We start from the raw sequence: 25,541 nt of genomic DNA on the forward strand, positions 1-25,541 counted from the left end.
GGTGGGACGAGCTGGGGATGGGGTGGGATGAGCTGGGATGTGGTGGGACAAGCTGGGATGGATGGGATGAACTGGGCTGGGATGTGGTGGGACAAGCTGGGATGGGTGGGATGAGCTGGGATGTGGTGGGACAAGCTGGGATGGGTGGGATGAGCTGGGCTGGGATGCGGTGGGACAAGCTGGGATGGGTGGGATGAGCTGGGATGTGGGTGGGACAAGCTGGGATGGGTGGGATGAGCTGGGATGTGGTGGGACAAGCTGGGATGGATGGGATGAGCTGGGCTGGGATGCGGTGGGGACAAGCTGGGATGGGTGGGATGAGCTGGGCTGGGATGCGGTGGGACAAGCTGGGATGGATGGGATGAGCTGGGATGGGATGTGGTGGGACAAGCTGGGATGGGTGGGATGAGCTGGGCTGGGATGCGGTTGGACAAGCTGGGATGGGTGGGATGAGCTGGGCTGGGATGTGCTGGGATGAGCTGGGCTGGGATGCGGTGGGACAAGCTGGGATGTGGTGGGACGAGCTGGGATGGGTGGGATGAGCTGGGATGTGGTGGGACAAGCTGGGATGGGTGGGATGAGCTGGGATGTGGTGGGATGAGCTGGGATGGGTGGGATGAGCTGGGATGCGGTGGGACAAGCTGGGATGGGTGGGATGAGCTGGGATGTGGTGGGACAAGCTGGGATGGGTGGGATGAGCTGGGGTGTGGTGGGACAAGCTGGGATGGGTGGGATGAGCTGGGATGTGGTGGGACAAGCTGGGATGGGTGGGATGAGCTGGGCTGGGATGCGGTGGGACAAGCTGGGCTGGGTGGGATGAGCTGGGATGTGGTGGGACGAGCTGGGATGGGTGGGATGAGCTGGGATGTGGTGGGACAAGCTGGGATGGGTGGGATGAGCTGGGATGTGGTGGGACGAGCTGGGATGGGTGGGATGAGCTGGGATGTGGTGGGACGAGCTGGGATGGGTGGGATGAGCTGGGCTGGGATGCGGTGGGACAAGCTGGGCCCCCCGGGCTGGGCGGGGGGGATGGGGCAGCACGCGGGGCCGGCACTCACCGCACAGCGCCAGGAGCATCCCGGCGAAGGCGCAGGCGGGGAAGTTGCACCAACGCATCGCCACGCCGGGGCACGGGTGGCCGGGGAGGGGGGAGGGGCAGCCTCCAGAGCCCCTCGCCCCCACTCAGGGCGCAGCCCCCCAACCCTCACCACCACCAAGCTCCATCCCACCCTCCCGGCCCCAGCGCCGCGGTGGGAAATGGCGGCAGGGGAGGAAGGAAGCGGTTTGGCTACGGTGGCGCATGCTCGGTGTGGCGGCGGTGCTGGACACCCCCCACCCCCCCCCAATATCTGCTCGACCCCCAGCATGTCGTGATAGTAGCGCTTTATTGGCGCAACATGTCGCGACAACTCCTTCCAGCCTCTCCACCTTCCTCCCCTCCAGCATCAGCGCCAGCGCCAAAATCCTGGGATTCAACCCAGCCACCCCCCCGGGGGGCACCAAGCCCCTCAGCCCCCTCCCCAAAATCCAGCTTCGGGTCTCCCAAGGGATGAAAGTCCAGAACTCAAAGGAGCATCTCCGTGATGGGGGGTGGGGGTGGGGCGGGGGGGGCTTCTGACCCCCACCCCCGGCATGCCAACCGCGTGCCCGCCTGGCACATCCCCATCCTTGAGGGCGGTCGGCGCGGTCCCACCGTAACGTCCACCATCCCGCCGCGGCACGGGCCGGACCCCCGGTGGTACCGGTACGGCCGGAGGGAGCCGGTGGCCGCGGCGCTTGGCCACGGGCAGGGGAGAGGGGATGGGTAGGGGGCTGCCAAGCCCCCCCACCACCCTCTACCCCGGTTATGGTTGTGCCGGACCATTGAGGCGCGTGGTCTCCTCGGAGCATCCCGGTGGTTTCGGCGCATCCAGCTGTAACCGCTTCTGCTGCTCCTGCAGCCGGTACCGGCGGATCTTCTTCTTGCGGTAGTAGATGCGGTAGCCCACCGCCCCGGCGAGCGCGCCCACCCCCCACCGCCACCGGCACCAGCACCAGCAGCAGCAGGTCAGGGTCGTGGGCTGCCCGAGAGAGGGGGTGGGGGGTCACTGGTAGCCAGGCTGAACCCTATCCCGGGACCCCCCAGACCCCCAGGGTCCCTGAGGACCCCCCAGACCCCCAGGAACCCTGAGACTACCAGGACCCCCCCAGACACCCAGAGCCCCCAGGACACCCTGAGACCCCCAGGATGAGTCCCTCAGGACCCCTGGAAACCCCAAGACTCTCAGGACACCTCGAGACTCCCAGGACCCCCAGGACCCTCAAGACCCCAAGGACCCCTGAAACCTCCAGGATCCCCAGGAATCCCAGAACCCGAGTGCCCCAAGGACCTCTGGGACCCCCAGGACACTTCAAGACCCCCAGAACCTCCAGGAACCCCAAGACCCCCAGGACCCCAGAGATCCCCAAGGGCCTCTAGTCCCCCCAGGACCCCTGAGATCCCCAAGAGCCTCTGGGACCCACCAGGACCCTCAAGACCCCCAGGTCCCCTGAGACCCAAAGGACTCTTGAGCCCTCCAGGACCCCTGAGCCCTCCAGGACCCCCAGGACCCCCCGAGACCCCCCGGGACCCCCGCCCCACTCACAGTGCACCCAGACGGTGATGCTCCGGACAGCTGTCCCCAGCGGGTTGGTGGCCTGGCAGCGGTAGGTGCCGGCGTGGGCGCGGGTGACGGGGCGCAGCACCCCGGTGGGGAAGGGGTCCCCATCCTTGGTGCACTCCAGCTGGGGCGGGGGGTTGCCCCGTGCCGAGCAGCGCAGGGTCTCATCCTGCCCCTCCGTCCAGTTCTGCCGGGGGGGGCAGCTCCCGTCGTCCATCCGTGGCTGGTCTGTGGGGGTGGGGGTGGGAGGTGGGGTCATTCCTCCCCTCCCCCACCCCAGCATCACCCACCACCCCAAGTCTTGCACAAGAGCTGAGGGGCTTCGCACCAGGGGCAAGAGGTTTTGCACCAGGGGCAACGAGCTTTGCACCACAGAGGATGGGTGTTACACGGGGTCCAGGAGCTTTGCACAAGGGCAGAAGGGTTTTGCACGAGGGTGGACGGCTTTTGCACGGGGGCGCAAGGAGCTTTGCACGAGGGCTGAGGGGCTTGCACCAGGGCCAAGGGGTTTTGCATGAGGGCGGAAGGGTTTTGCACGGGGACGAGGGGTTTTGCACAGGGGAGGAGGGGTTTTGCACAGGGCTGAGGGGCTTTGCACGAGGGCAGAAGGATTTTGCACCAGGGCAGAGGGGTTTGCACAGGGCTGAGGGGCTTTGCACGAGGGCAGAAGGATTTTGCACCAGGGCAGAGGGGTTTGCACAGGGCTGAGGGGCTTTGCACGAGGGCAGAAGGATTTTGCACCAGGGCAGAGGGGTTTGCACAGGGCTGAGGGGTTTGCACTGGGGCAGAAGGATTTTGCACAGGGGCAGAGGGGTTTGCACGAGGCTGAGGGGTTTGCACTGGGGCAGAAGGATTTTGCACCAGGGCACAAGGGGTTTGCACAGGGGAGGAGGGGTTTGCACAGGGGAGGAGGGGTTTGCACAAGGTTGAGGTGCTTTGCACCAGGGCAGAGGGGTTTACACCAGAGCAGAAGGAGTTTGCACAGGGTAAGTGGTGTTTGCACGGGGCTGAGGGGCTTTGCACCAGGGCGGAAGGGTTTTGCACGGGGTTAAGGGGTTTTGCAGTTGGACAGAAGGGGGTTGCACCAGGCCTGAGGGACTTTTGCACCAGGGACAAGGAGATTTGCACTAGGGCAGAAGGATTTTGCACAGGAGCAGAAGGGTTTTGCACAGGGACAAGGGGTTTTGCACAGGGGAGGAGGGGTTTGCACCAGGGCAGAGGGGTTTGCACCAGGGCAGAGGGATTTGCACCAGGGCACAGGGGTTTGCACGGGGGCACAAAGGTTTTGCACTGGGGCAGAGGGGTTTGCACGAGGGCAGAGCAGTTTGCACAGGGGCAGAGGGGTTTGCACGAGGCTGAGGGGTTTGCACTGGGGCAGAAGGATGTTGCACCAGGGCACAAGGAGTTTGCACAGGGGAAGAGGGGTTTGCACGAGGCTGAGGGGCTTTGCACCAGGGCCAAGGGGTTTGCACAAGGGCAGGATGAGTTTGCATAGGGGCAGAGGGGTTTGCACGGGGGCACAAGGGTTTTGCACCAGGGCAGAGGGGTTTGCATGAGGGCAGAGGAGTTTGCACAGGTGCAGAGGGGTTTGCACGAGGGCAGAGGAGTTTGCACAGGGGCAGAGGGGTTTGCACGAGGGGCAGGAGTTTGCATAGGGGCAGAGGGGTTTGCACGGGGGCACAAGGGTTTTGCACCAGGGCAGAGGGGTTTGCACGAGGGCAGGAGTTTGCATAGGGGCAGAGGGGTTTGCACGGGGGCACAAGGGTTTTGCACCAGGGCAGAGGGGTTTGCACGAGGGCAGGAGTTTGCACAGGGGCAGAGGGGTTTGCACGAGGGCAGAAGGAGTTTGCACAGGGGCAGAGGGGTTTGCATGGGGCTGGGTTTGCACGGGGACACAAGGGTTTTGCACCGAGGAAGGGGGTTTTGCACGGGGGCAGACGGTTTTGCACGAGGGTCAAGGCCCTTTGCCCCGGCCCTTGCTCGCTGGCCTCCCCCCCCCCCCCCCCCCCAACTCACAAGCCACGTGCAGCGTGACGGTGGCCGAGCTCCGCCGCCGTGTCCAGTTGCCCAGGCTGAGCTGGGCTTCGCACCGGAGCTCAGCACCATCGTCCTCCTCGGCCGGCACCAGGCGCAGGCGCACGGGACCCTCGTGCCAGGGCTGGGGGGGGTCGCCGGCTGTGGCACAAGCGCAGCCGCAGCCCGGGGGGGCGACTGGGCGAGGCCGAGCACTCGATGGCCACCGGCTCCTGCTGGGTGGCGTTGGGGCGACTGATGGCCAGGAGGGGCTGCGGGAGGTCTGGGGGGGGGGGGGGGCGAGGGGACCAGAGCTGGAGGGGGGGACAAAGGAGGGGGAGGCGACCCGGGGCGGGGGGTCATCCCAGAGGGAATCTTCGTCCCAAAGGGGGGGGTCGTCCCAGAGGGGGGGGTCGTCCCAGAGGGGGGGCTCGTCCCAGAGCAGGGGGGGGGGGGCGTCCCAAAGGGGGGGGGGCTCATCCCAAAGGGAGGGGGGTTCATTGCAGAATGGGGGGCTCATCCCAGAGTGGGGGCTAGTCCCAGAGGGGGGCTCGTCCCAGAGGGGGGGCTCGTCCCCAGAGCCGGGGGGGGGGGGGGGCGTCCCAAAGGGGGGGGGGCTCATCCCAAAGGGAGGGGGGGTTCATTGCAGAGTGGGGGGCTCATCCCAGAGTGGGGGCTAGTCCCAGAGGGGGGGCGTCGCCCTAAAGGGGGGGGTCGTCCCAAAGAGGGGGCTCATCCCAGAGGGGGGGCTCGTCCCAAAGGGGGGGCTAGTCCCAGACGGGGGGTCCTCGCAGAGCGGGGGGGTCATCCCAGAGTGGGGGTCGTCCCAGAGTGGGGGGTAGTCCCAGAGGAGGGGGTCATCCCAAAGGGGGGGTTGTCACAGAGGAGGAGGGTCGTCGCAGAGGGAATCCTTGTCCCAAAGGGGATCCTCATCCCAGAGGGGATCCTGCCTGGGCGCTGCTGGATCCAACACCTGCCTCATCCCAGAGGGGATCCTGCCTGGGCGCTGCTGGATCCAGCACCTGCCTCATCCCAGAGGGGATCCTGCCTGGGCGCTGCTGGATCCAACACCTGCCTCATCCCAGAGGGGATCCTCGTCCCAGAGGGGATCCTGCCTGGGCACTGCTGGATCCAGCACCCAGCTCATCCCAGAGGGATCCTTATCCCAAAGGGGATCCTCATCCCAGAGTGGATCCTGTCCACATGCTGCCTGTTCCAGCACCCAGCTCATCCCAAAGGGGATCCTCATCCCAGAGGGGATCCTGCCTGGGCACTGCTGGATCCGGCACCCAGCTCATCCCAGAGGGATCCTTATCCCAGAGGGGATCCTGCCCGGGCACTGCTGGATCCGGCACACCGCTCATCCCAAAGAGGATCCTTATCCCAAAGGGGATCCTCATCCCAGAGTGGATCCTGTCCACATGCTGCCTGTTCCAGCACCCAGCTCATCCCAGAGGGGATCCTCATCCCAGAGGGGATCCTGCCTGGGCGCTGCTGGATCCAGCACCTGCCTCATCCCAGAGGGGATCCTCATCCCGGAGGGGATCCTGCCTGGGCGCTGCTGGATCCAACACCTGCCTCATCCCAGAGGGGATCCTTATCCCAGAGGGGATCCTGCCCGGGCACTGCTGGATCCAGCACCTGCCTCATCCCAGAGGGATCCTCGTCCCAGAGGGGATCCTGCCCGGGCACTGCTGGATCCAGCACCTGCCTCATCCCAGAGGGGATCCTCATCCCAGAGGGGATCCTGCCTGGGCGCTGCTGGATCCAGCACCTGCCTCATCCCAGAGGGGATCCTCATCCCAGAGGGGATCCTGCCTGGGCGCTGCTGGATCCAGCACCTGCCTCATCCCAGAGGGGATCCTCATCCCAGAGGGGATCTTGCCCGGGCACTGCTGGATCTGGCACTCCGCTCATCCCAAAGAGGATCCTTATCCCAAAGGGGATCCTCATCCCAGAGGGGATCCTGTCCACATGCTGCCTGTTCCAGCACCCAGCTCATCCCAGAGGGGATCCTCATCCCAGAGGGGATCCTGCCCGGGCACTGCTGGATCTGTCACCCAGCTCATCCCAGAGGGGATCCTCATCCCAGAGGGGACACTCATCCCACAGGGATCCCGCCCGGGCACTGCCGGATCCAACCCCCAGCTCCCCCCTCCCCCTCCCCAGGACCACCACCAACCCCCTCCACGATTCCCGCCCCTCCCCAAGCAGCTGAGCCCCCCACCTCCGGCGCATCCCTCCCCACCTCCCCCGCCCCCACTCCCCATCCCTTGGGAAGATCCCCGGATCCGGCTCCTACCGTAGGCCAGGACGGTGAAGGTGACCACCTTCCTCCGGCCCTGGCAGGAGAAGTAGCAGAGGACATCGGAGTGGGGCTGGGTGACGTTCCAGAGCCGCACGCTGACCCACCCCGGCCCCTCACCCACCCACTCCTTGCTCAAGGGGGTCTCCAGCCCCCCAGGACCCCCGGGGGGGGGGCAGGTGCTGGAGCAGTTCAGCAGCAGCGTCCCACCGTAGCCCACCTCCGAAGGGGTGCCCACCACCCTCACCTCGAAGGGGGTGGTGGGTGCTGTTGGAATGGGAGGGGGGGGTGAGCTGGGAGACATGAGCTGGGATGAACTGGGAGAGATGGGATGGGGGTTGGGATGCAGGTGGGACAGATGGGATGAGCTGGGGAGGGGGGCTGGGGTGCAGGGGGATGAGCTGGGAGACATGGGATGAGCTGGGACAGATGGGATGAGCTGGGGAGGGGGACTGGGAGGATGGGGATGAGCTGGGATACATGGGATGTCCCAGGGGAGATGGGTTGGGATGCGGTGGGACAAGCTGGGACGGGTGGGATGAGCTGGGATGTGGTGGGACGAGCTGGGATGGGTGGGATGAGCTGGGCTGGGATGTGGTGGGACAATCTGGGATGGGTGAGATGAGCTGGGATGTGGTGGGACAAGCTGGGATGGGTGGGATGAGCTGGGATGGGATGGGTGGGATGAGCTGGGCTGGGATGCGGTGGGACAAGCTGGGATGGGTGGGATGAGCTGGGATGTGGTGGGACAAGCTGGGATGGGTGGGATGAGCTGGGCTGGGATGGGTGGGATGAGCTGGGCTGGGATGCGGTGGGACAAGCTGGGATGGGTGGGATGAGCTGGGATGTGGTGGGACAAGCTGGGATGGGTGGGATGAGCTGGGATGTGGTGGGACAAGCTGGGATGGGTGGGATGAGCTGGGATGTGGTGGGACAAGCTGGGATGGATGGGATGAGCTGGGCTGGGATGTGGTGGGACAAGCTGGGATGGGTGGGATGAGCTGGGCTGGGATGTGGTGGGACAAGCTGGGATGGGTGGGATGAGCTGGGCTGGGATGTGGTGGGACAAGCTGGGATGGGTGGGATGAGCTGGGATGCGGTGGGACAAGCTGGGATGGGTGGGATGAGCTGGGCTGGGATGGGTGGGATGAGCTGGGCTGGGATGCGGTGGGACAAGCTGGGATGGGTGGGATGAGCTGGGCTGGGATGCGGTGGGACAAGCTGGGATGGGTGGGATGAGCTGGGATGTGGTGGGACAAGCTGGGATGGATGGGATGAGCTGGGATGTGGTGGGACAAGCTGAGATGGGTGGGATGAGCTGGGATGCGGTGGGACAAGATGGGATGGATGGGATGAGCTGGGCTGGGATGCGGTGGGACAAGCTGGGATGGGTGGGATGAGCTGGGCTGGGATGTGGTGGGACAAGCTGGGATGGGTGGGATGAGCTGGGCTGTGATGCGGTGGGACAAGCTGGGATGGGTGGGATGAGCTGGGCTGGGATGTGGTGGGACAAGCTGGGATGGGTGGGATGAGCTGGGCTGGGATGTGGTGGGACAATCTGGGACGGGTGGGATGAGCTGGGATGCGGTGGGACAAGCTGGGATGGGTGGGATGAGCTGGGATGTGGTGGGACAAGCTGGGATGGATGGGATGAGCTGGGCTGGGATGTGGTGGGACAAGCTGGGATGGGTGGGATGAGCTGGGCTGGGATGTGGTGGGACAAGCTGGGATGGGTGGGATGAGCTGGGCTGGGATGTGGTGGGACAATCTGGGATGGGTGGGATGAGCTGGGATGCGGTGGGACAAGCTGGGATGGGTGGGATGAGCTGGGATGCGGTGGGACAAGCTGGGATGGGTGGGATGAGCTGAGCTGGGATGCGGTGGGACAAGCTGGGCCCCCCGGGCTGGGCGGGGGGGATGGGGCAGCACGCGGGGCCGGCACTCACCGCACAGCGCCAGGAGCATCCCGGCGAAGGCGCAGGCGGGGAGGTTGCACCAACGCATCGCCACGCCGGGGCACGGGCGGCCGGGGAGGGGGGAGGGGCAGCCTCCAGAGCCCCTCGCCCCCACTCAGGGCGCAGCCCCCCAACCCTCACCACCACCAAGCTCCATCCCACCCCCCCCGGCCCCAGCGCCGCGGTGGGAAATGGCGGCAGGGGAGGAAGGAAGCGGTTTGGCTACGGTGGCGCATGCTCGGTGTGGCGGCGGTGCTGGACACCCCCCACCCCCCCCCAATATCTGCTCGACCCCCAGCATGTCGTGATAGTAGCGCTTTATTGGTGCAACATGTCGCGACAACTCCTTCCAGCCTCTCCACCTTCCTCCCCTCCAGCATCAGCGCCAGCGCCAAAATCCTGGGATTCAACCCAGCCACCCCCCCGGGGGGCACCAAGCCCCTCAGCCCCCTCCCCAAAATCCAGCTTCGGGTCTCCCAAGGGATGAACGTCCGGAACTCAAAGGAGCATCTCCGTGATGGGGGGTGGGGGTGGGCGGGGGGGCTTCTGACCCCCACCCCCGGCATGCCAACCGCGTGCCCGCCTGGCACATCCCCATCCTTGAGGGCGGTCGGCGTGGTCCCACCGTAACGTCCACCATCCCGCCGCGGCACGGGCCGGACCCCCGGTGGTACCGGTACGGCCGGAGGGAGCCGGTGGCCGCGGCGCTTGGCCACGGGCAGGGGAGCGGGATGGGTAGGGGGCTGCCAAGCCCCCCCACCACCTCTACCCCGGTTATGGTTGTGCCGGACCATTGAGGCACGTGGTCTCCTCGGAGCATCCCGGTGGTTTCGGCGCATCCAGCTGTAACCGCTTCTGCTGCTCCTGCAGCCGGTACCGGCGGATCTTCTTCTTGCGGTAGTAGATGCGGTAGCCCACCGCCCCGGCGAGCGCGCCCACCCCCACCGCCACCGGCACCAGCACCAGCAGCAGCAGGTCAGGGTCGTGGGCTGCCCGAGAGAGGGGGTGGGGGGTCACTGGTAGCCAGGCTGAACCGTATCCCAGGACCCCCCAGACCCCCAGGGTCCCTGAGGACCCCCCAGACACCCAGGAACCCCCAGGAACCCTGAGACCACCAGGAGCCCCCCAGACACCCAGAGCCCCCAGGAACCATGAGACCCCCAGGATGAGTCCCTCAGGACCCCTGGAAACCCCAAGACTCCCAGGACACCTCGAGACTCCCAGGACCCCCAGGACCCTCAAGACCCCAAGGACCCCTGAAACCTCCAGGATCCCCAGGAATCCCAGAACTCGAGTGCCCCAAGGACCTCTGGGACCCCCAGGACACTTCAAGACCCCCAGAACCTCCAGGAACCCCAAGACCCCCAGGACCCCAGAGATCCCCAAGGGCCTCTGGGACCCACCAGGACCCTCAAGACCCCCAGGTCCCCTGAGACACAAAGGACCCTTGAGCTCTCCAGGACCCTCAAGACCCCCCAAGACCCCCAGGTCCCCTGAGACCCAAAGGACCCTTGAGCCCTCCAGGACCCCCAGGACCCTTGAGGTCCCCAAGAGCCTCTGGGACCCACCAGGACCCTCAAGACCCCCAGGTCCCCTGAGACCCAAAGGACCCTTGAGCCCTCCAGGACCCCTGAGCCCTCCAGGACCCCCAGGACCCCCCGAGACCTCCCGGGACCCCTGCCCCACTCACAGTGCACCCAGACAGTGATGCTCCGGACAGCTGTCCCCAGCGGGTTGGTGGCCTGGCAGCGGTAGGTGCCGGCGTGGGCGCGGGTGACGGGGCGTAGCACCCCGGTGGGGAAGGGGTCCCCATCCTTGGTGCACTCCAGCTGGGGCGGGGGGTTACCCCGTGCCGAGCAGCGCAGGGTCTCATCCTGCCCCTCCGTCCAGTTCTGCCGGGGGGGGCAGCTCCCATCGTCCATCCAGGGTCCAGCTGGGGGGAAGGACCAGGGTAAGGATGAGAAATCATTTCCCATCCGGAAATTTCTCCGGCGGCATCCCGGGATGGAACCGGCTCGCCGCGCTCTCACCGGTGACGTTGAGCCGGACGGGCGCGCTGCTCTTCAGGGCTTTGCCACCCACGGGCAGCTTGGCCACGCAGCTCAGCTCCATCCCATCATCTTCCTCCCGCACTGGCAGGATGAAGGGCAGGGGGGACGTTCCCCAGCCCCCCAGGACGCGGTGGGGGTTGGCGCGGATCTGCAACCGGAGCTGGGTGGCGTGACCGGGGGGCAAAACGCAAAATCCGCGCAGCTCCGTGCCGGCGGCGGGGTTGGCGGTGCTGACGTTCAGGTGTGGAGCGGGAAAACCTGGAGGTGGGGGGGAGGGGGGGGATGGGGATGACACCGGGATGATCCGGTGATGCCACGAAACCACGACCCGGTGCGATGCACCAGGGCTGCGCCGCCGGGGGGGGTCGCACCGGTGTCGCCGGTTATCACCGGTACTCACGGTAAACGTGGACGGTGGCCTCCACCTGCCGCTCCAGCGGTCCCACCGCGACGGTGCAAACCAGCCCCAAGCCCCCCGGGCGGTGGGAGCTCACCGCGGCGGTGGCCCGGTGGCCGTCGGGGCTGATGGTGAGCGCCAGGGTTTGGTTGAGGAGCCTCATGGTGAACCGCGGCGCGGGGAAGACGCGCGTCACCGTGCAGCTGGCGTTGGCCACCTCGCCCACCTCCAGGTAGATGTTGGGCTCCAACTGGGGATCCTCCGGGAATTCTGCCGGGGGGATCACCGGGATGAGGCGGTTGACTACCGGCGGCACAGCCAACACCAGTATGGTACTGGTGCCGGTACCAGCTTACCGTAGACGGTCACCCGCTGCGGGGTGGAGGTGACGTTGAAGCGGGGACCGTAGGGCGCCAGGTCCAGCAGTGCCTGGCAGGTCACATTCTGCTCGTGGTCCCGGCGCTGAGCCGTCAGCCGGTGGCTCAGCCGCGCCTCCCCCAGGCCGCTCCGCTGTGCCGGGAAGGTTGCGTTGCTCAGCACCTCGCCGCCGCGCCGCAGGATCAGCCTCAGCTTCTGGATGGGGGCGACGGCGGCGACGCGGCAGGTCAGCTCGTGGCTCTGCCCCACGGGCAGCGGCGGCACCGGGCCCAGCACCGGCTGCGGCGCACCTGGGGGGATCCCGGGTGAGGGGGGGGGGATCCCGGGTGAGGGGGGGGGGATCCCGGTGTCAGGGAGGGGGATCCCGCCGTGGTGGGGGCGATCCCGGCAGGGGCGGGGGGGGGGATCCTGGTGTGATGGTGTGATAGGGGTGATTGGGGCGTGATGGGGGGATCCCAGGGCATGATGGGGGGGATCCCAGTGTGATGGGGGGGGATCCCAGGGTGGTGGGGGTGATTCCGGCATGATGGGGGGGATCCCAGTGTGATGGGGGGAATTGGGGTGTGGTGGGGGTGATCCCGGCATGGTGGTGGGGATCCTGGCATGATGGGGGGGATCGGGGGGTGACGGGGGGGATCGGGGGTGATGGGGGGGATCCCAGCGTGGTGGTGGGGATCAGGGTGTGATGGGGGGGATCCCAGCATGGGGGGGGGGATCCTGGCATGATGGGAGGAATCTCATGGGGGTGATCCCAGTGTGATGGGGGTGATCCTGGCATGATGAGGGGGGATCTCGGCATGGTGGGGGGCATTGGGCTGTAACAGGGGTGATCCCAGTATGATGGGGGTGATCCCATGGGGGTGATCCCAGTGTGACAGGGGTGATCCCAGCATGCTGGGGGTGATCCCGTGGGGGTGATCCCAGCGTGATGGGGGTGATCAGGGCGTGATGGGGGTGATCGGGGCGTGATAGAGGGTGATCCCATGGGGGTGATCCCGGCATGGTGGGGGTGATCCCGCCATGGTGGGGTGGATCCCGGGGTGATCCCAGTGTGATGCGGGTGATCCCGTGGGGGTGATCCCGCGGTGACTTACGGTAGAGGACGAGCTGGATGGGGGTCACCTCCCGCTCCTGGTGGCAGTTGTAGAAGCCGAGGACGCTGGCGTCCCAGTCGGTGACGTTGAGCAGCTCCACCACCGTCTCCTCGGGTCCCGCCGCCACCAGCTGCTTCCGAATGGACGTTTCCACGTTACCGGATCCTTTGGGATCTTGGCAGGTCGCCTTCAGCTTCAGCTGGATCGAGCCGCCGTATTCCACCACCAGCACCGCCGGCTCGACCGACAGCTCGAAGGCTTCTGACGGCGCTGCCGGGAGAACCCAAGGGGGGTGTGGGGGGGTGGGACGGCGGTGGAGGGGACCCCCAGCTCGCCCCCAGCCCCAACATGGCACAGAGAAGGTCGAGGGGACCCCCGGCTCGCCCCCAGCCCTGGCAGAGGGAAGATCGGGGGGACCCCCGGCTCGTCCCCAGGAGCCGCGGGAAGCAGCTGGTGCTGTGCCGGGCAGGATGTGCCCCCCCCTCCAGCTGGAACCCGACAACCAGACCCTGGGTGACAGTGGCAGGGGGGTGTCCAGAGCCACATCCGATCCAGGGACCCGCGGGGGGCCAGGGTGGGGGTCCTGGATCTGTCCCAGCACCGGGGACTCGTGGGGTGGCCAGGGTGGGGGTCATGGATCTGTCCCAGCACCAGGGACCCGTGGGGGGGCCAGGACGGGGGTCCCAGCTCTGTCCCAGCACTGGGGACATGTGGGGTGGCCAGGGTGGGGGTCCTGGATCCGTCCCGGCACCGGGGACCCGTGGGGGGGCCAGGACGGGGGTCCCAGCTCTGTCCCAGCACTGGGGACATGTGGGGTGGCCAGGGTGGGGGTCCTGCATCCGTCCCGGCACCGGGGACCCATGGGGGGGCCAGGACGGGGGTCCCAGCTCCATCGCAGCACTCAGTGGGGTGGCCAGGGTGGGGGTCCCGGCTCTGTCCCAGCACCAGGGACCCGTGGGGGGGCCAGGATGGGGGTCCCAGCTCCGTCGCAGCGCCCAGTGGGGGGGCCAGGGTGGGGGTCCTGGCTCCGTCACAGCCCCTGCGCCATTCCTGGCAGTCGAGCGTGGGAAGGATCTGGAAGCGTCGATCAAGGTCCTGTCGGTCCTTGCGCAATCCCTGGATCCCGCAGGGATCTCTGGCTCTGGCTGTTCCCTTCCTGCCAGCGGGTTATTCCGGAAAAGGGGCAGGGATCCTGGCAGGGATCCTGACAGCTGGGGGATCCCCCACCTGAGCGGTGCTGAGTCACTCCGGGGGGCTGCGGGAGAGCAGCTTTCCCAGGAAAAACCCGACATGGGGGGTGGGGGTGGGGGGGGGTGGGCACCGGGATGGAGCAGGCAGCAGCTGGGAACAGCTGGAGCCACCCCTGGGGATCACCACCCCTGGGGATCTACATCCCTGGGGATCACCACCCCTGGGGATCACCACCCCTGGTGCCAGGACGGATCTGGGACCCCCGTCCTGGCCACCCCACAGGTCCCTGGTGCCGGGATGGATACGGGACCCCCACCCTGGTCACCCCACTGGGTGCCAGGACGGATCTGGGACCCCCACCCTGGCCCCCCCACGGGTCCCCAGTGCCGGGGCAGATCCAGGACCCCCACCCTGGCCACCCCACTGGGTGCCGGGACGGATCCGCGACCCCCGTCCTGGCCACCCCACAGGTCCCCAGTGCCGGGGCAGATCCAGGACCCCCACCCTGGCCCCCCCCCACGGGTCCCCAGTGCCGGGGCAGACCCAGGACCCCCACCCTGGCCACCCCACTGGGTGCTGGGATGGATCCGCGACCCCCGTCCTGGCCACCCCACAGGTCCCCAGTGCTGGGACAGAGCCGGGACCCCCACCCTGGCCCCCCCACTGGCTCCTGGTGCCAGCAGGACCCAACGGTGCCACATCTGCACCCCCCCACCCCCCCCCACCCCCCCCCCTCCCCATGGTGCCATGCTGGTGTGAGTCACTCCTGGTGACAAGGTCACGAGGAGGCGTCTGTGCTTGCACCAACACGTTCACCACGACACCGTCGCGCTCGTGCCAACACGCTCGTGCCGGCCTCGTGGCTCCGCGCCGGGGTCATGCCAGGGGGTCACCAGACCCCCGCCCCACCCCCCCACCCCCCCAGCCCCGTGTCCCCCGTGTCCCCTCACCTGCGATGACAGCCAAGGCGCACAGGGCCAGCGGCAGCCCCGCGGGGCGCATGGCGCGGGTGGGTGCTGGTACCGGCACCGGGTGGGCTCGATCCACTGGGAGCACTGGGATGGGTCAGCAGCACCGGGCTGGGACCAGTCTGGTTCTCTGGGACCAGCTGGTTGGGAATCTCTGGGATGGATCCGGCTGGGGTCCCCAGTGCACACCGGGGAGGGTCGGCTCAGGCTCACCGGGAGCACCGGGAAGGATCCGGTTGGGCTCTGCGAGGTGGATCAGCACAGGATCCCCGGGAGCAATGGGAGATCGGTTCAGGGTCCTTGGGATCCGTCAGTTCAGGGTCCCCGGGATCCGTCAGTTCAGGGTCCACAGGAGCACCGGGAGGGGATCCAGTCAGGGTCTCCAGGATCGGTCAGTTCAGGGTCCCCGGGAGCAACGGGAAGGATCCAGTGAGGGTCTCCGGGATCGGTCAGTTAGGGGTCCCCGGAATCAGTCGGTTCTGGCTCCCCGGGAGCACCAGGATGGATCCAATCAGGCTCTCCAGGATCGCTCGGTTCTGGCTCCCCGGGAGCACCGGGATGGCTCCGATCGGGCTTTCCGGGATCGGTCGGTTCCAGCTTCCCAGGGAGGATCCTGCCGGGCTCTCGGTGCGCACCGGGAAGGTCGGTTCAGGCTCTCCGGGATCACGGGGACGGCTCCGGCTCGGTCCCTCGATGGGTCCCTCGGTCGCTCGGTCTGTGGGTCGGTCGGTCGGTCGGTTAGTCGGTCCCCTGGCGGGTCGGTCCCTCGCTCGGTCCCTCCCTCTGCCGGGCAGCCCCGCGCGGCGGCGCTTTATGCGCTCGGCGCCAGCCCAGCCCCCCCCGCTCCCGGGGGAATTCCGGGGCCGCGGCCGGTGGGATTCCCCGCGGCGGAGGGGCTGCCCGGGGGGGGCCCTGCCCCACTGCCCCCTGCCCCACTGCCCCTCACCGCCCCCTGCCCCACTGCCCCCTGCCCCACTGCCCCCCATTGCCCCCTGCCCCACCGCCCCCTGCCCCACCGCCCCTCACCGCCCCCTGCCCCACTGCCCCCTGCCCCCCATTGCCCCCTGCCCCACCGCCCCCTGCCCCACCGCCCCTCACCGCCCCCTGCCCCACTGCCCCCTGCCCCCCACCGCCCCCTGCCCCACCGCCCCTCACCGCCCCCTGCCCCACCGCCCTCACCGCCCCCTGCCCCACCGCCCTCACCGCCCCTCACCGCCCCCTGTCCCACCGCCCCCTGCCCCACCGCCCCCTGCCCCCCTGCCCCCCACTGCCCCCTGCCCCACCGCCCCCTGCCCCACTGCCCCCCACTGCCCCCTGCCCCACCGCCCCCTGCCCCACTGCTCCCCACTGCCCCCTGCACCACTGCCCCCTGCCCCACCGCCCCCTGCCCCACCGCCCCCCACTGCCCCCTGCCCCACCGCCCTCTGCCCCACTGCCCCCCACCGCCCCCTGCCCCACTGCCCCCGGCCCCTCAGCCCCCTGCCCCACTGCCCCCTCCCCCCTGCTCCACTGCCCCCTCGCCCCTATGCCCCCCAACCCCCTGCCCCACTGCCCCACTGCCCCCTGCCCTCCCCAGCTTTGCCCCAGTCCTCGGTGCCCCACCGTCCCCCCTGCCCAGCACCGGTGCCAGGGGCTCAGGGCCAGCACCACCGCCTGAGAGAGAAGCCACCCGGGGGGTGCAGGATGGGACCAAACCAAAGGTGCTGAGCGTTAGGCACCCGCGCTGTCCTGTCCCACCGCCCGGCGCGTGATCCCATGCCCAGCACCAGCTCAGCACCAGCACCCCCAGCTTCCTCATTTCTATCCTCTTTTTGACCGAGGGAATTTTTTTTTTTTGGCCTATGGGAACTTGGGGGGGGGGGGGCTGGGCGCCACGGCCCACCCGTCTTTGCCAAATGGGTGGCAGAGCCGCGGCGCCGGCATCGGTTTTGGCACGTTGGGTCTGGATGGGTTTTTCCTCGGCAGAAGCATCCAGAAGGCACCGAAGGCTCCAGATGTGACAAGGACCCCTGGCGCTGTCCCCGTCACCGCTGTGGTGTCACAGCTGCCCCGGCTCCGGTGCTGGGGGGGGGGGATGGGGGGTGGGGGTGGAAAGTCCAACGTGGTTTCTCACGCCGTGGGTTTCACTTCTGCCCCCGAGGTTCCGCCACCCGCATCCTCGTCTCACCTCGGCTGGTGACATTCCCATGGTGTCCCCCGTTCCCAGTTGGCTGTTCCCAGTTGGCTTCGTCCCCCACCGCGGTGGTGCCGGTGCCGGTGGCCTTGGTCCAGCTCCTGCCAGAATCCCTCGGTGGCCGGTGACTTGCCGGGGGCTGGAGGCCACGGGCAAGGATGGGGGGACAGGGGGGACACGTGGGGGACACAGGGGCAGAATGGCAGGGACAGGGGGGACCGGGAACACAGGGGACATGGGGGACACAGGGACATGGGGGGACACAGGGACATGGGGGGGACAAAGGGACATGGGGGGACACAGGGACATGGGGGAGACACAGGGACATGGGGACACACAGGGACATGGGGGGGACAAAGGGACATGGGGGGACACAGGGACATGGGGGAGACACAGGGACATGGGGACACACAGGGACATGGGGACACAGGGACATGGGGGACACAGGGACATGGGGGGACACAGAGACATGGGGGACACAGGGACATGGGGGGACACAGGGACATGGGGGACAGGGACATGGGGGGACACAGGGACATGGGGGGGGACACAGGGACATGGGGGGGGACAAAGGGACATGGGGGGACACAGGGACATGGGGGGGACACAGGGACATGGGGGGACACAGGGACACGGGGGACACAGGGACATGGGGGGGACACAGGGACATGGGGACACAGGGACATGGGGACACAGGGACATGGGGGGGACACAGGGACATGGGGGGACACAGGGACATGGGGACACAGGGACATGGGGGACACAGGGACATGGGGGGGACACAGGGACATGGGGGGGGACAGGGACATGGGGGACAGGGACGTGGGGGGACACAGGGACATGGGGGGACACAGGGACATGGGGGGGACAAAGGGACATGGGGGACACAGGGACAAGGGGGGGACACAGGGATGGGGGGACACAGGGACACGGGGGACAAAGGGACATGGGGGGACACAGGGACATGGGGGACAGGGACATGGGGGACACAGGGACAGGGGGGGACACAGGGACATGGGGACACAGGGACATGGGGGGGACAAAGGGACATGGGGGGACACAGGGACATGGGGGACACAGGGACATGGGGGGACAAGGGACATGGGGGGACAAAGGGACATGGGGGGGACACAGGGACATGGGGACACAGGGATGGGGGGACACGGACATGGGGGGACACAGGGACATGGGGGACACAGGGACATGGGGGGACAAAGGGACATGGGGGGGGACACAGGGACATGGGGGGGACACAGGGACATGGGGGGGACACAGGGACATGGGGACACAGGGACATGGGGGGGGACACAGGGACATGGGGGGACACAGGGACATGGGGGGGACCCAGGGATGGGGGGACATGGACATGGGGGGACACAGGGACATGGGGGACACAGGGACATGGGGGGACAAAGGGACATGGGGGGGACACAGGGACATGGGGGGACACAGGGACATGGGGGGGACACAGGGACATGGGGGGGACACAGGGACATGGGGACACAGGGACATGGGGGGACACAGGGACACGGGGGACAGCGGGGAGGGGGCCATGGTGCTGGTGCCACCGCGGCCTCGCAGCGGGAGGGACGGTCCTGTCCCAGGGTCCTGTCCCAGCAGCCAGCACCGAGCTGGGGACACTGACCCTGGGCAGGACACGGCCCCGGTGCAGGAACAGGGCCCCCGTGCAGGATGTGACCCCCGGTGCGGGACAGTGTCCATGTACAGGACGTGACCCCTGGTCAGGATGTGACCCCCGGTGCAGGATCTGCCCCCCCTTCCCCCGTGCCCCGCCCCCAGCACCGGGGGCTCCCGGCCACGGTGGCCTCGTCCCCAGGCACGGAGCAGCAGCGCCAGCCCCTTGCACACTCATGGTGAGCTCCGACCCCCTTGCACGGCTGTTGTGCACCCCAAGCCCCCTTGCACACCTACCACGACCCCCTTGCACGGCTGTTGTGCGCTCTGAGCCCCCTTGCACAGCTGCTGTGCGCTCTGAGCCCCCTTGCACACTCACCACGAGCCCCCTTGCACGGCTGTTGTGAGCTCTGACCCCCCTTGCACGCTCACCATGAGCCCCCTTGCACAGCTGTTGTGCGCTCTGAGCCCCCTTGCACGCTCACCACGAGCCCCCTTGCACGGCTGCTGTGCGCTCTGAGCCCCCTTGCACGCTCACCACGAGCCCCCTTGCACAGCTGTTGTGAGCTCTGACCCCCCTTGCACGGCTGCTGTGCGCTCTGAGCCCCCTTGCACGCTCACCACGAGCCCCCTTGCACAGCTGTTGTGAGCTCTGAGCCCCCTTGCACGGCTGCTGTGCGCTCTGAGCCCCCTTGCACGCTCACCACGAGCCCCCTTGCACAGCTGCTGTGCACTCTGAGCCCCCTTGCACGCTCACCACGAGCCCCCTTGCACAACTGTTGTGAGCTCTGAGCCCCCTTGCACGGCTGCTGTGAGCTCTGAGCCCCCAGCACGCTCACCACGAGCCCCCTTGCACAGCTGTTGTGCGCTCTGAGCCCCCTTGCACGGCTGCTGTGCGCTCTGAGCCCCCTTGCACGCTCACCACGAGCCCCCTTGCACAACTGTTGTGCGCTCTGAGCCCCCTTGCACGGCTGCTATGCGCTCTGAGCCCCCTTGCACGCTCACCACGAGCCCCCTTGCACAACTGTTGTGCGCTCTGAGCCCCCTTGCACGGCTGCTATGCGCTCTGAGCCCCCTTGCACGCTCACCACGAGCCCCCTTGCACAACTGTTGTGCGCTCTGAGCCCCCTTGCACGGCTGCTGTGCGCTCTGAGCCCCCTTGCACGCTCACCACGAGCCCCCTTGCACAGCTGTTGTGCGCTCTGAGCCCCCGTGCAACGGCTGCTGTGAGCTCTGAGCCCCCTTGCACGCTCACCACGAGCCCCCTTGCACAACTGTTGTGCGCTCTGAGCCCCCTTGCACGGCTGCTGTGCGCTCTGAGCCCCCTTGCACGCTCACCACGAGCCCCCTTGCACAGCTGTTGTGCGCTCTGAGCCCCCTTGCACGGCTGCTGTGCGCTCTGAGCCCCCTTGCACGCTCACCACGAGCCCCCTTGCACACCTGTTGTGCGCTCTGAGCCCCCTTGCACGGCTGCTATGCGCTCTGAGCCCCCTTGCACGCTCACCACGAGCCCCCTTGCACAGCTGTTGTGCGCTCTGAGCCCCCTTGCACGGCTGCTGTGCGCTCTGCGCCCCCTTGCACGCTCACCATGAGCCCCCTTGCACGGCTGCTGTGAGCTCTGAGCCCCCTTGCACGCTCACCACGAGCCCCCTTGCACGGCTGCTGTGCGCTCTGCGCCCCCTTGCACGCTCACCACGAGCCCCCTTGCACGGCTGCTGTGCGCTCTGAGCCCCCTTGCACGCTCACCACGAGCCCCCTTGCACGGCTGCTGTGCGCTCTGCGCCCCCTTGCACGCTCACCACGAGCCCCCTTGCACGGCTGCTGTGCGCTCTGAGCCCCCTTGCACGCTCACCATGAGCCCCCTTGCACGGCCGTTGTGCACCCCAAGCCCCCTTGCACGCTCGCCACGAGCCCCACGGGCAGCCAGCGAGCCACTGGATCCCAACGTGGCCTCACCTCCCGCTAACGAAGGCGGCTCATTAACGAAGGTGGCTCATTAACGAAGGTGGCTCATTAACGAAGGTGGCTCATTAACGAAGGTGGCTCATTAACGCTCAGCCACGTGAATGCCGGGAAAGGGCCATGCCCCGTCGTGCCCCGTCATGCCCCGTCGTGCCCCGGGATTTTCCGTCCAGCACAAGGAGCCGGGAGCGATGCCCGGAGCCGCTGTACCCCCCCCCTCCTTCCCGGCACCGCCCTCGCACCAGGAAATAATGGGAAAAAGACACAGAAACACGTCGGGAAATCGCTGTTGGCTTCCAGGATCAACCGGGATCAGCCGGGCCGGGATCCCTCCAGCATCGGCTTCCAGTTCCGGGAGCGCTGGAACCACCAGGAGATCGCCAGGAGAGCCAGGATGGTGCCCACGGCCAAGGTCACCACCAGTGGGATCAGGGGGCTGCGGGGGGATCCTGCGGGGGGAGGAGGGGGGTGAGCCTGGCACTGGGATCGGCATCGCTAGGCGCTGGGATCGGCATCACCGGGCACTGGGATCGGCATCGCCAGGCACTGGGATCGGCAGCGCTGGGCACTGGAATTGGCACTGCCAGGCACTGGGATTGACACTACTGGGTACTGGGACTAGCCAGGCACTGGGATCGGCATCGCCGGTCACTGGGATCAGCATCACCAGGCACTGGGATCGGCAGCGCCAGGCACTGGGATTGGCAACATCGGGAACTGGGATCAGCATCGCCAGGCACTGGGATCGGCATCGCCAGGCACTGGGATCGGCAGCGCTGGGCACTGGGATTGTCAACACTGGGCACCGGGACTGGCCAGGCACTGGGATCGACATCACCAGGTGCTGGGATCGGCATCACCGGGCACTGGGATCGGCAGCGCTGGGCACTGGGATTGGCACTACTGGGTACTGGGACTAGCCAGGCACTGGGATTGGCATCGCCAGGCACTGGGATCGGCAGCGCTGGGCACTGGGATTGGCACTACTGGGTACTGGGACTAGCCAGGCACTGGGATCGGCATCGCCAGGCACTGGGATCGGCAGCGCTGGGCACTGGGATCGGTAACACTGGGCACCAGGACTGGCCGGGCACTGGGATCGGCATCACGGGGCCCCAGGATCGGCCCCCCCAGGAGGTGTCCCCCCCCCCCCATCCCCTCCCCCACCGCCGGTGCCCCCCACCTTGGAAGCGCAGGTGGACGGTGGCCGTGCCGACGCCGCAGCGGTTCCGTGCCAGGCACCGGTAGGTGCCCGCGTGCGCCCGGTGGGCGGCCGGGACGGTGACGGTGCCCCCGGGGGGGCAGAGCTGCCGGCTGGCGTTGGTGGGCAGCACCCAGCAGACCCCCGGGGGGGGGTTCCCCAGTGCCCGGCACAGCACCGTCACGTTCTCCCCGGCGGTGAAGACGTCGCGCGGTGCCCACGCCTGGACATCGTGGGGGGCAGCTGGGGAAAAAAAAAAAAAAAAAAAAAAGGGGTGGGGGGTGGGGGGCACCAGAGCCTGGTTGGGTGCCCCCTCCCCACCCCGAGACCACCCTGAGACCACCCCTCCCCACCCCGAGACCACCCCCACCGCGGGGCACCAGCACTCGTGCCACGCTGTGCCAGCAGCACCCAATTTTCCAGCCACCAGGGGCTTCCCCACCCCCCTCCCCAGCCCCCCCAAGCCCCCCCCAACGCCCCCCCAAGCCCCCTCCCCACACTCACTGCAGACCCTCAGCCTGGCCGTGGTGCTGGTGCCCACCGTCCTGTGCCGGAGCTGTAACGTCACCCGACACGTCACCTCCGCACCATCCTGCTCCGGTTGCACCGTAAAGCTCGATTCCACCCAGGGACCTTGGTGGGTGCTGGGGGGGACCCCTCCCCCCCCCAAAGTCAGGGTGACATTTGGGGGGTCGGGGGGGGACACCCGAGCGGACGCGTTGCAGGTGACACGCGTCTCTTTGCCCGCCACCAGGTCACCCTCCTCCAGGTCAATCTGGGGGGGCCACAGCCCTGTGGGGGGAAGGACAAAGGGGGGGGGGGGGTAACCGGGAGGGTGCTGGGACACACCCCCCCCCCCCCAATGCGCCCCTCCCCCAACCCTTACGATAAACACGGAGGGTGGTGTTGGTGATGCTCCGCTGCTCCCCGAACTTGCCGAAGCACTGGAGCTCCAGGGACCATTCGGTGACGTTGGGGATGCTGAGGGACACCCAGCCGGGTCCTGAGCTCCCCAGTTTGGTGACGGGGACCTCCCAGTTCAACTGGCTGTAGTTTCGGCAGGAACTGGTGCAGTTGAGGAGGAGAGCGGAGCCGAATTCCACCGTCGGCTCCTCCGGGGAGATGGAGACGTGGCAAGGACCCAGCACCCCTACGAGGGGGTCCCCGGTCACCCCAGGATCCGGTTGGGGTCCCCGATCACCCCAGGATCCAGCTGGGGTCCCCGATCACCCCAGGATCCAGTTGGGATCCCCAGTCACCCCAGGATCTGGTTGGGGTCCCTGGTTCCCCCAAGACTCGGTTGGGGTCCCCCCAGGATCCAGTTGGGGTCCCTGGTCACCCCAGGATCCGGTTAGGGTCCCCCAAGGACCCGGTCGGGGTCTTTGATTACTCCAGGATCCCGGTTGGGGTCCCAGGTCACCTCAGGATCCAGTCGGGGTCCCAGGTCACCCCAGGATCCGGTCGGGATCCCCAGTCACCCCAGGACCCAGTTGGGGTCCCCGATCACCCCAGGATCCAGTTGGGATCCCCAGCCACCCCAGGATCTGGTTGGGGTCCCTGGTTCCCCCAAGACCCGGTTGGGGTCCCCCCAGGATCCAGTTGGGGTCCCTGGTCACCTCAGGATCCAGTCGGGATCCCAGGTCACCCCAGGATCCGGTCGGGATCCCCAGTCACCCCAGGACCCGGTTGGGGTCCCCGATCACCCCAGGATCCAGTTGGGATCCCCAGTCACCCCAGGATCTGGTTGGGGGTCCCTGGTTCCCCCAAGACTCGGTTGGGGTCCCCCCAGGATCCAGTTGGGGTCCCTGGTCACCCCAGGATCCGGTTAGGGTCCCCCAAGGACCCGGTCGGGGTCTTTGATTACCCCAGGATCCGGTTAGGGTCCCCCAAGGACCCGGTCGGGGTCTTTGATTACTCCAGGATCCCGGTTGGGGTCCCAGGTCACCTCAGGATCCAGTCGGGGTCCCAGGTCACCTCAGGATCCAGTTGGGGTCCCAGGTCACCCCAGGATCTGGTTGGGGTCCCTGAACACCCCAGGATCCAGTTGGGATCCCCAGTCACCCCAGGAGCCGGTTGGGGTCCCCAGTCCCCCCAGGACCCGGTTGGGGTCCCTGGTTACCCCAGGATCCGGTCGGGGTCCCCCATCCCCCCAGCATCCGGTTGGGATCCCCGGTCCTCCCCAGACTCGGTTGGGGTCCCTGGTCCCCCCAGGACTCGTTGGGGTCCCTGGTTACCCCTGGATCCAGTTGAGGTCCCCAGTCCCCCCAGGATCCAGTCGGGATCCCCAGTCCCCCCCAAGACTCAGTTAGGGTCCCCCCAAGACCTGGTTGGGGTCCCCTGATGCCCCAGGACCCGGTTGGGGTCCCTGGTTACCCCTGGATCCAGTTGGGGTCCCTGGTCCCCCCAGGATCCGGTCGGGATCCCCGGTCCCCCCAAGACTCGGTTGGGGTTCCCCCAGGATCCGGTTGGGGTCCCTGGTCACCCCAGGATCCAGTTGGGGTCCCCGGTCCCCCCCAGACTCGGTTGGGGTTCCCCCAGGATCCGGTTGGGGTCCCTGGTCACCCCAGGATCCAGTTGGGGTCCCCGGTCCCCCCAAGACTCGGTTGGGGTTCCCCCAGGATCCGGTTGGGGTCCCTGGTCACCCCAGGATCCAGTTGGGGTCCCCGGTCCCCCCAAGACTCGGTTGGGGTTCCCCCAGGATCCGGTTGGGGTCCCTGGTCACCCCAGGATCCAGTTGGGGTCCCCGGTCCCCCCCAGAGTCGGTTGGGGTCCCCCCAGGATCCGGTTGGGGTCCCCGATCCCCCCAGGATCCAGTTGGGGTCCCTGGTCTCCCCCAGAGTCGGTTGGGGTCCCCCCAGGATCCAGTTGGGGTCCCCGGTCCCCCCCAGACTCGGTTGGGGTCCCCCCAGGATCCGGTTGGGGTCCCTGATCCCCCCAGGATCTGGTTGGGGTCCCCGGTCCCCCCCAGACTCGGTTGGGGGTCCCCCCAGGGCCCGGTTGGGGTCCCGGTGAGCTGGACGCGCCCCCCGTTAGCCATCTCCCCCCCCCGGATGGGGCTACCCCTCCCCCCCACTCCCCCGCCGACCCCCCCCCCCAGCCCCCCCAAACCACCCCCACGGTGGGGGGGCTGCCACCAGGCCCCCCCAAACCACCCCCAGCCTCTTCCACCGGCCCCCCCCACCCCCCCCACCCCCCGCCACGTGACCCCCCGGCGCGGTTCCAGTATCCCCCATTTGCCCCCTTGGCCAAAGGGGGGGGGGGGGGGGGGGGGGCGCGGGGGACCCCCAGACTCACCCCCCCACAGCAGGCAGCAGAGCAGGGCCACGGCCCCCCACTTCCCGCGGGGCCCCATCGTCCGGCGCGGCACTGCCGGGAGCGGGAACGCCGCGGGAAGTGTTACCACATTTCCTCCCTTTCCGCCTTTGGGGGGGGGGGTGGGGGGGGGGGGGGTGGGGGGGGGGTGGGGGGGGCCCACGCAAAGCGACTGTGCCCCCCCCCCCCGCCCCTCCCCTCCCCAGTTGCTGACACCCCCAAAAACCAGTTCTGGGTAAAAGCCGGTGAGGAAAATTCCCCCCGAAA

The 25,541-nt window shown here is 67.9% G+C and overlaps 3 protein-coding genes across 4 annotated transcripts; all 3 read right to left on the bottom strand.

The window, feature by feature from the left end:
• Positions 1-1,368: 1,368 nt before the first annotated feature.
• On the bottom strand, positions 1,369-9,067 carry LOC121082148. 2 transcript variants are annotated; one of them, XR_005825917.1, is made up of 5 exons: positions 8,904-9,067; positions 6,955-7,224; positions 4,656-4,935; positions 2,625-2,867; positions 1,369-2,060 (listed from the first exon to the last, which is right to left on the bottom strand). XR_005825917.1 is itself a non-coding variant. In XM_040581478.1 (5 exons), the coding sequence occupies exons 1-5, from the start codon at positions 8,959-8,961 to the stop codon at positions 1,845-1,847; spliced, it is 1,098 nt and encodes a 365-aa protein (XP_040437412.1). In that variant the 5' UTR covers positions 8,962-9,067; the 3' UTR covers positions 1,369-1,844. The 2 variants fall into 2 exon arrangements, 1 of the variants encoding a protein (XP_040437412.1); XM_040581478.1 differs by having other exon boundaries at positions 4,656-4,966.
• Positions 9,068-9,283: 216 nt separating this feature from the next.
• LOC121082146 (intercellular adhesion molecule 5-like) lies at positions 9,284-15,309 on the bottom strand. Its single transcript, XM_040581477.1, has 7 exons — positions 14,974-15,309; positions 12,833-13,102; positions 11,717-12,028; positions 11,364-11,630; positions 10,943-11,221; positions 10,603-10,845; positions 9,284-9,901 (listed from the first exon to the last, which is right to left on the bottom strand). Exons 1-7 carry the CDS (start codon positions 15,023-15,025, stop codon positions 9,687-9,689), a joined length of 1,638 nt encoding a protein of 545 aa, XP_040437411.1. The 5' UTR covers positions 15,026-15,309; the 3' UTR covers positions 9,284-9,686.
• Positions 15,310-21,032: 5,723 nt separating this feature from the next.
• LOC121082149 (intercellular adhesion molecule 3-like) lies at positions 21,033-25,358 on the bottom strand. The gene is made up of 5 exons (XM_040581479.1): positions 25,257-25,358; positions 22,849-23,112; positions 22,467-22,754; positions 21,945-22,205; positions 21,033-21,210 (listed from the first exon to the last, which is right to left on the bottom strand). The coding sequence occupies exons 1-5, from the start codon at positions 25,312-25,314 to the stop codon at positions 21,074-21,076; spliced, it is 1,008 nt and encodes a 335-aa protein (XP_040437413.1). The 5' UTR covers positions 25,315-25,358; the 3' UTR covers positions 21,033-21,073.
• Positions 25,359-25,541: the final 183 nt, after the last annotated feature.

This window comes from Falco naumanni, unplaced genomic scaffold, assembly GCF_017639655.2.
Source record: "Falco naumanni isolate bFalNau1 unplaced genomic scaffold, bFalNau1.pat scaffold_336_arrow_pat_ctg1, whole genome shotgun sequence".
Taxonomy (NCBI): domain Eukaryota; kingdom Metazoa; phylum Chordata; class Aves; order Falconiformes; family Falconidae; genus Falco; species Falco naumanni.

What these genes read in the sequence shown, in the direction of transcription:
- LOC121082148 (XM_040581478.1), bottom strand. Translation starts at nt 8,961, where the DNA reads ATGCGTTGGTGCAACCTCCCCGCCTGCGCCTTCGCCGGGATGCTCCTG. An exon ending in GATGCTCCTGGCGCTGTGCG is followed by an intron (nt 7,225 to 8,903) that starts GTGAGTGCCGGC and finishes CCATTCCAACAG; the next exon opens with CACCCACCACCCCCTTCGAG. An exon ending in CGTCACGCTGCACGTGGCTT is followed by an intron (nt 2,868 to 4,655) that starts GTGAGTTGGGGG and finishes CCACCCCCACAG; the next exon opens with ACCAGCCACGGATGGACGAC.
- LOC121082146 (XM_040581477.1), bottom strand. Translation starts at nt 15,025, where the DNA reads ATGCGCCCCGCGGGGCTGCCGCTGGCCCTGTGCGCCTTGGCTGTCATC. An exon ending in CATCCAGCTCGTCCTCTACC is followed by an intron (nt 12,029 to 12,832) that starts GTAAGTCACCGC and finishes GGATCCCCCCAG; the next exon opens with GTGCGCCGCAGCCGGTGCTG. An exon ending in CGTCCGGCTCAACGTCACCG is followed by an intron (nt 10,846 to 10,942) that starts GTGAGAGCGCGG and finishes CCTTCCCCCCAG; the next exon opens with CTGGACCCTGGATGGACGAT.
- LOC121082149 (XM_040581479.1), bottom strand. Translation starts at nt 25,314, where the DNA reads ATGGGGCCCCGCGGGAAGTGGGGGGCCGTGGCCCTGCTCTGCTGCCTG. An exon ending in GGCCAGGCTGAGGGTCTGCA is followed by an intron (nt 22,206 to 22,466) that starts GTGAGTGTGGGG and finishes TTTTTTCCCCAG; the next exon opens with CTGCCCCCCACGATGTCCAG. An exon ending in CGTCCACCTGCGCTTCCAAG is followed by an intron (nt 21,211 to 21,944) that starts GTGGGGGGCACC and finishes CTCCCCCCGCAG; the next exon opens with GATCCCCCCGCAGCCCCCTG.